General features: G+C 41.5%; 1 protein-coding gene across 5 annotated transcripts in view; it reads left to right on the top strand.

Annotated features, from left to right (window-relative positions):
• PCM1 (pericentriolar material 1) overlaps positions 1-7,836 on the top strand; it is a 1,275,228-nt gene that overhangs the window by 324,237 nt on the left and 943,155 nt on the right. For all 5 annotated transcript variants that reach the window (XM_085641994.1, XM_085641996.1, XM_085641995.1 and 2 more), the window contains exon 17: positions 7,529-7,710. In XM_085641994.1, coding sequence (XP_085498120.1) covers positions 7,529-7,710 — 182 coding nt within the window. The remainder of the gene's footprint in view (positions 1-7,528; positions 7,711-7,836) is intronic.

The following is a 7,836-nucleotide window of genomic DNA, read 5'->3' as shown; positions in this document are numbered from 1 at the left end:
TATAGTTGCCTGCACTAACTATAACGGGGGAATTTCATTGGTTTTTTACGAGTGAAATGTACAGCTAACTATAACATGTATGAAACCTATGGTTTTTTCAGTGAATATATATATATGTGTATATATATATATATGTGGAAGGCGATCGAAACGCGTCTGAGGCGGACACTTGTCTGACAAATGAATTAAACGTCAGAATTGAAATCTTGGAATCGTTTGCTGTCTTTATTTTTTGGACGTCAGCATTGTGCATGGTGGAGAGGTCCTTACCTGCCTTCAGCTCCCTTTGTTTCATTGGGGAGTTCAGGACTTTGTCTTTATATATATATGTGTGTGTATATATATATATGTGTGTGTATATATATATGTGTGTGTATATATATATGTGTGTGTATATATATATATGTGTGTGTATATATATATATGTGTGTGTATATATATATATGTGTATATATATATGTGTGTGTATATATATATATATGTGTGTGTATATATATATATATATGTGTGTATATGTAAAGTTACACTCCCTTGTGCACTGGACGCACAAAAACAGGTACGGACAACTTCTTAAGCTGGTGCCAGATTTTCTTTTATTTATTCAAGTTATGTGCAACGTGTGTGACGTGTTTCGGGCCACTTAGCCCTTGGACACATGTATATATTGACATGGATTGTCATGGACATCTGCTCCCTCTATACGAGCATTAATCACACCGATGGGTTGGAAGCGGTCAAATTCTATTTAGCTACCAGAAATTTACAATTCTTCCAGCACAATGCCATGCTAATCAAAATGATTGAACTTTGTTTGCTCAACAATTATTTTACTTTTAACAAAGAAGTGTTTCATCAACTGCGCGGGCTGGCTATGGGGGCATATTTCTCACCCACCTAGGCATGCTGGCTTGCATGTGGGGTGGTGGGAGGAACATGTCCTCAGACGCACCCACAAACAGGTGTTTGACACACGTACTAGAGTGGTGGCGTTTTATTGATTATGTCCGTCATTTGGAAAGGTTCAGTGGAGGATGCCCAGAGTTTTGTTAACACCATCAATGATAATGATTTGAAATTAGAATTCACAGCCCATATCTGTAAACAAAGTTAAATTCCTCGATGTGGAAATCTATGTTAATAATAACACCTTACAGACCAAATTACATAGAAAGGTGACGGCGGGTAATTCAATCTTACACGCCAGCAGCTCCCACCCCAAACACCTATTAAAAAGTATCCCATATGGGGAATTTTTAAGAATTAAGATAATCTGCAGTCTAGACTGATCTTAAAGAGTGTCAGGATGAAGCAGTACAGAGATTCTTGGCAAGGGGGCTATAAGAAGAAATATCTAAAAAGCGCATTAGCGAAGGCTAACAAGACAGAAACCATAACCAATACTAACACTATCCCCATCAATGTTGAGGTTTGTAATAACCTACACACAAGTAGTGACCCTATAAGACTGATTACAACTTTCAGTCACCAGGAAAAGCAGATAAGGAAATAATAAACACCAACCGGCGCATTGTCAAGACTGACATTACATTATCACAAATTTGACGTGATCTGCCCTCATAAACGTTTAGACGGGCTCTTGTCGGGCTTGTAAGTTTGGGGTCAATAAGCAAGAGTATATTGATGCATTTGAGCCTATCCCCATTAAAATCAAGGGAATGTTCACATGTAGGACAGATTTTGCGGTTTACATCCTCGAATGCTCTTAAATGAATTGAAATTGGTATTTTTTAAATACAAGCCTATCTGTTTTACAATTACGTTTTTAATTAATTTGTGTATATATATTAGTTTTCTATCCGATTTTTATGACCTTGTTTTACTAAATTATTTAAACCTTGTTTTACCTGTCCGGTTTTTACATGGTTTTTATTGGGATATTGCTCGGTTTTTAATCGGTCTTATTGAACTATTTATATACTCCTAATAATTATTACTATCCCCATACTGTATCTCAGAGTATTGCAATATTACATGAGTCTCAATAATGTGTATCTGATCACTGAGCTCACTGTTATGTTTTATTTGTTTACAACCCCAAAGTGATTAGCATTGAATAATGATCTAATGTCCAAATTGCACTCTTATGCATTTCAGTTATATATTTGCACTTGCACTTTAAAGTCTTGAATCATATATCAGAATTTGCTTGCCTTTAACCTGGTTTAGACACTTAGTTTTTTAGTTATGACATTTTTAATAGCTATTTTTAAATAATGACGTTCTAAACATTTTTGCACTAGCACTTTAGTTATTTGCACCCACTCTTCTCATATGATTTTAGTAATATTAATATATTAACTGCACTGAATTAGGTCTTTTTTTCATTAATGGAATGTATGGTACAGATTAATCAATGTTGCTAGCCATTAGGCTACAACTACCTGCATAAGTTGTTCCTTGTTCAGATTAAGGCAGTTATCATTATGTAAAGAATTACGATAACATTTTGCCAAGTAAAAATGTAATATAGTATGTTATTTAGCTGTATCATAGCGGGGGGTGTAGTGTTTTACTTTGTTTCTCGTCACTATTAATTGTCATTTGCTCAAGCACGTCATGTGATCAAGACCGGGGAGACCCGGTCGAAACGCGTCATGCTGTGGGATTAACTCACGCGACCGCAATCCTCTGCTGATGCTAATACTGTATTTAGACACTTATTTGCCCATGTCTTCTTCCATTAAATTTTAGCTATACATATATTACAAATATTTTCTTTTCATAAAGACACATATGTCATCAGCAGAGGATTACGGTCGCGTGAGTTATAGTTGCCTACAGTAACTATAACGGGGGAATTTCATTGGTTTTTTTATCAGTAAAATGTCCAGCTAACTATAACATGTGTGAAACCTATGGTTTTTTCAGTGAATTTGCAAGGTTTTTTAAATGCTAATTCCTAACTATAACGTGTGTGAAACCTATGGTTTTTTCAGTGAATTTGTACGGTTTTTTAAATGCTAAGTTACTTTACGCCATTTGTGGCGTGCGCGCCCACTTAACGCAGTTCGCTTCGCGCACCGCGTGCCCACGTTACGCTAGATGGGCCATGAACGCACGATGCGCTTCGCGCACCGTGCGCACATGGAGGACATATGATGAGCATCGTTGTGACAGGTAAAATATATGTTTTGTTTAGCTCTAATAAGCCATGCACAAAAGGTGTCCTTCGGGCACCTTTTGCACACGGGGTGGGGAGATTGTGGATATTTTTTAAAAAATTTTATTATTTCTTACCGTACGCGTACGGTAAGCGTAATCGGCGAAATTTTCGAAAAAATTAAAATTGCCTTTTTTCACTTGGAGGATCGTTGGGGACTCCCTCGACATGGCTAGGTGCTTGGGAGCTGTGTAAACAGCCCCTTTACATGTTTTTGCACTTGGTTTTTCAACCCCCTGTCAGAGTGCGAGAGAGATAATGGCGGCCGCCGCTTCCTGGTTTCGACCGATTCGAATGTTTACTAAGATCTAAGGGCCAATCAGAATCGCGCTCGCGCACGCCACCGTACGCGTACGGTAAGCGCACCGTAAGCGCACCGTACGCTGGCTCAGATATATATATTGATTTAAAGGCTATTTTCTCAGAATCTACTGAACAGATTTACACCAAACCTACAAAAGGCACTTCCTTGACCTGAGGACTACCTCTCTGCCAAATTTCAAGTAATTCTGTTCAGCCGTTCGGGCTGTAGCTGTGTCTAAAGGTCCTATGGAAAAATGCATGGGAAAAACGCGTTTTGGGACCCCCCTTTTATCTCAGCCCCCGCTTGACGAATCCCCCCGAGACTTTCAGGGTAGGAGCGGAGCGTAGCGCCCCACCTATTTTGAAAAATTCGCGAGGATTCGTCAACCGGCGCCAAAGTTATTCAAAATAGAATGTTGCGGATTTCCTATGGAAACGTGGTCCTAACTATAACTACCTACTGGCGACCACCAGTAGGTAATATATATATATATATATATATATATATATATATATATATATATATATATTGTGTATTACCTACTGGTAGTTGCCAGTAGGTAGTTATCGTTAGGTCCTATTTTCCATAGGAAATCCACAACATTCTATTCCCAATAACTTTGGCACCGATTGACGAATCTTCGCGAAATTTTCAGAACTTTTGGCCAGCTCCGGTCCGCTCCTATCCTGAAAGTCTCGGGATGATTTGTGTAGTTAGGACCGAGAAAAAAGGGGGGTCCCAAAACGTGTGTTCCCCATACAATTTCCCATAGGACCTTTTAGCCACAGCTACAGCCCGAACTGCTGAACGGAATTACACCAAATTTGGCAAAGAGGTAGTCCTCAGTTCAGACTCGTGCCTTTTGCTTAAATGGTGTAAATCCATTCAGTAGTTCCTGAGAAAATGACATTTAAAAGTACATATATATCTATGGCCTCGGAGGGTCCGCGTACCCTAAGCGCACCCTGCCATGCACGAGCTGTATGCTAATTGGCTGTCAACACTCCAAACCAGGAAGTGTTGGCAGACATCTTGTTCCTCGGTAGAACCGAGGCACAAGAAAAGAGAAGAAAAAAATCCGCGCTGGGTGTGCGGATCCTGCAGATCAAAAAAAAACACAAAAAAACGAAGCACGGACTCCTGCGCTTCAATGAATATTCGCCCCTGGGGGGGCCAAATCCCGGGGGCATGTTATAAATAAAGTATGTGTGGGGGGGGCCCAATCCCCCCCACACTGTCCCGGGGAACACCACCTCCAGGGTCAAAGTATGAATAGATGCGGGGGGGCACAGATCCCCCGCAGCCCCGGGGACCGCCACCCCCGGGGCTTAATAGTTTAATGTGGGGGGCCTCTAATTTCCCCCCGAGCCCCGGAGACCACCACCCCCGGGGCTTGACTTTATTAACATTGTGGGGGGGCACACAGCCCCCACCCCCCGCGGCCCCGGGGACCGCCACCCCCGGGGCTTTTTAAAAATAATGACATACCCTCCCCGGGGCACTAAAGATTCAAAATGGGGGGTCCGTGACCGAGCCCCAGGGACCACCACCCCCCGGGGCTTTGTAAAATATGGGAGGGGGGGAACTCTGCCCCCTTCCTGGAGCCTTGTTGTGGCCCTGGGGACCGCCACCCCCCAGGGCTGGCTCCTACAGTGTCCCAGGGTGCCCACCCCTGGGACTCTGTAGTTGCTATGACAGGGCGGGAGCCTCGCGGCTCCCGCCCTGTCATAGCAAACTGCTTTGCTATTTGGAAAAGAGAGCAGGAAACCTGCTCTCTCTTACAAATAGGAAAGCAAAATGATTTTCCACAGGGGGAGCAGCATGTTAACTGCTCCCCCTGTGGAAAAGCAACTCTGGCTCCCGCAGGAGGCGGGGAGCTGGCTGGGACAGCTTGTTTATCTAAATTTGGTGTGGATCTCCTTTTTGGGTCGTGTCATTTATTAATTACTGTGTGCTTCACAAATGTCTTACACTCCTCTGTGTTAGGCCTAAGGCTGCTCGACCACACTACCTCAAATAGAGCACTTTGAGTTAACATTGAGCCCTGTATGCTTCTGGGGGAATCTCAGGATATAACCACTTAGTGGTATACCATATACAGAGCCACCTTCCTACAGTAAGCAAGGTCGATCTGAAGCATTCCTTTATTGGCCATTGAAATCAACATTGACAAGACAAGTAGCACCCACCATAAAGAAGCAGTAAACATGTTATTGGTTGCAAGTGGGGCCAGGAGTTTTTTCTTTGCTTAGAATTTTTTATTCTACTTGCCAGTTATTGTAGGATTTGTCTTTTTCATAATGTAAAACACTGACTGAATTTGACTACTTGCCTAAGCGATCCTAAGAGCTAAATGCATTGGATATTCAATTTGGACACCAGTATTGCGCTCCTGGAACACCAGTAGTTAACGACATCTGTATTGGTTGTCTTTTATCAATTATATATCTTAGTTCATCATTAGCATGTTTTATTATTAGAACTCTTTAGTAATATCCTTCAATAATTTACAACCTATCACTTAAAAAAATTAGCCAATTTTAATAGAAACATAACCGATAGAAACTAGCTGCACCAATTTCTTCATGCTTCGGTCTATTAGTATAAGTTGTCTTTTTCTCTTACCGTTCCGAAAAAAATGATTTATTGCAGTTTTGTAGTATGTTATTTCTATTTCTAGTGACTGTCTATTAAAGTCGGATTAATTTTGTAAAGCAAATGGCTGACAGTTTGTCAATATATACCCTTTAATTGGCTATTTTAATTTATTTTGTTGAAGAAAATGAACAATTTCTTCAACAACAAAAAAGAAAAGTTAAAGTTATATTTACAATTTATGTATATATTTGTGAAATGGGCTGTGGGATGATGCAGGACAATTCAGTGTTTATTGATATAGTGAAGATTGTCCCTGGAAGAAAATTAGGTTTACAGTTAAGTATATATTCCTTCCTTATCATTTTTATCATTTTTCACCAGGATGTTTTGTTTATCTTTACCAAAACAAGCAAAACATTTGCTGGCATGTGGTTTTTAAAACCATTAGTGCCTTACGGATATAAATGACCTCCTAGCGATAATGCCCAATGCCTTCTGAATGACTCGAAATCCCCAGAAAATGCACCATGTCATATCAGAATACAGGAAGTTATATCCTAAGGGTCTCGCATCAGGCCACCACGTCAGCACCCCACTGCGAGACCGCCTGCCAGATTAGGAGTTTTCTCCTTGTCTGGCAGTCCTGCGGCACCTGGCCCGTGGCGATTCCTTTCTAAGGCTTATATGTGGGCCTTAGAAAGGCAGCGCTGTGGGACCGTCACACGACATGGACTGTTAAGTCCATGCCTTGCAGGAACTGGTGGTACATGTATGTAGGGGTGCACACCATGTGCCCCCTGCATGCATCCCCTGAGGCAGCAGGAGGCCCTGTGGGGGCCCCCTTTGTTTTCCTCACCGCTACACTTTTCATGGTGGGCTCACCACTATGCAAACTGTGGCAGTGAGGAAACTCATAATATGCTTTGCAGTGTCGCAGCAAAACCACCAAGCATATTGCGGGCCGCAGACCGGTGTGCAACTGCCGGGGATCTGGAATCCCTGGCGGTTGCAGTAGTCCTTTGATGGGCGACTGGGAAACTTGTAATAGGCCGGTTAGACCGGCAGTGCCCGCACCGCCACCGTGGCTATTCGCTCCATCGGACCGCCATAGTCTTAATCAGCCCCTATGTCAGTACCACTAATGGAGATCATTTCATTCAAGTTATTTAAGAACATCATTCGCTTGGGAGTCCCATCAGTTTTCTGGAGAATACAACCTTATTCTGGTCATCCTCAGCAGGCAGTCATATGTCACATATGATAAAGAGCCTGCCAATTGCTTTCAATTTTCACCTGTGTTCGAGCAATTAAAACTGGGTTGCTAGCAAATCATGATTTAAACTGTGGTCGTTAAGCAAAAAACAATTACGTTATTTTTTACATCAAGTTTCATTTCAAATTGTTACTAATGAGAGTAAGAATAAAGTAGGCATTTATTTTTTTAGCTTTGGGCTGAGATACGTAGACACCAGATTTTAAGAGAAGAACTGCGCCAGAGAAGGAAGCAACTTGAGGCCTTGATGGCTGAACACCAGAAAAGACGTGGAATGACATGTGTTGCAGCAGCATCTATCAGAAGTGATGGCTCGGAGACTCTTGGAACTCAGCAATACAGTAGAACAGAAAAGTAAGTGCTTTAAAAAGTTTTTACTGAAAAGAAACTTGGAGTGACTTAAACCTTAATAATGCTAAATAAAAGAAGACTATTATATTTCGCTTTAGCTCCGGTTTCAACAAGACAATTTAGTTATCC

The sequence above is a fragment of the Triturus cristatus genome, chromosome 2_2 (assembly GCF_964204655.1).
Source record: "Triturus cristatus chromosome 2_2, aTriCri1.1, whole genome shotgun sequence".
In the NCBI taxonomy this organism is placed as follows: domain Eukaryota; kingdom Metazoa; phylum Chordata; class Amphibia; order Caudata; family Salamandridae; genus Triturus; species Triturus cristatus.
The sequence above is the reverse complement of the archived record's forward strand: the minus strand, read 5'-3'. Positions and strand labels throughout refer to the sequence as shown.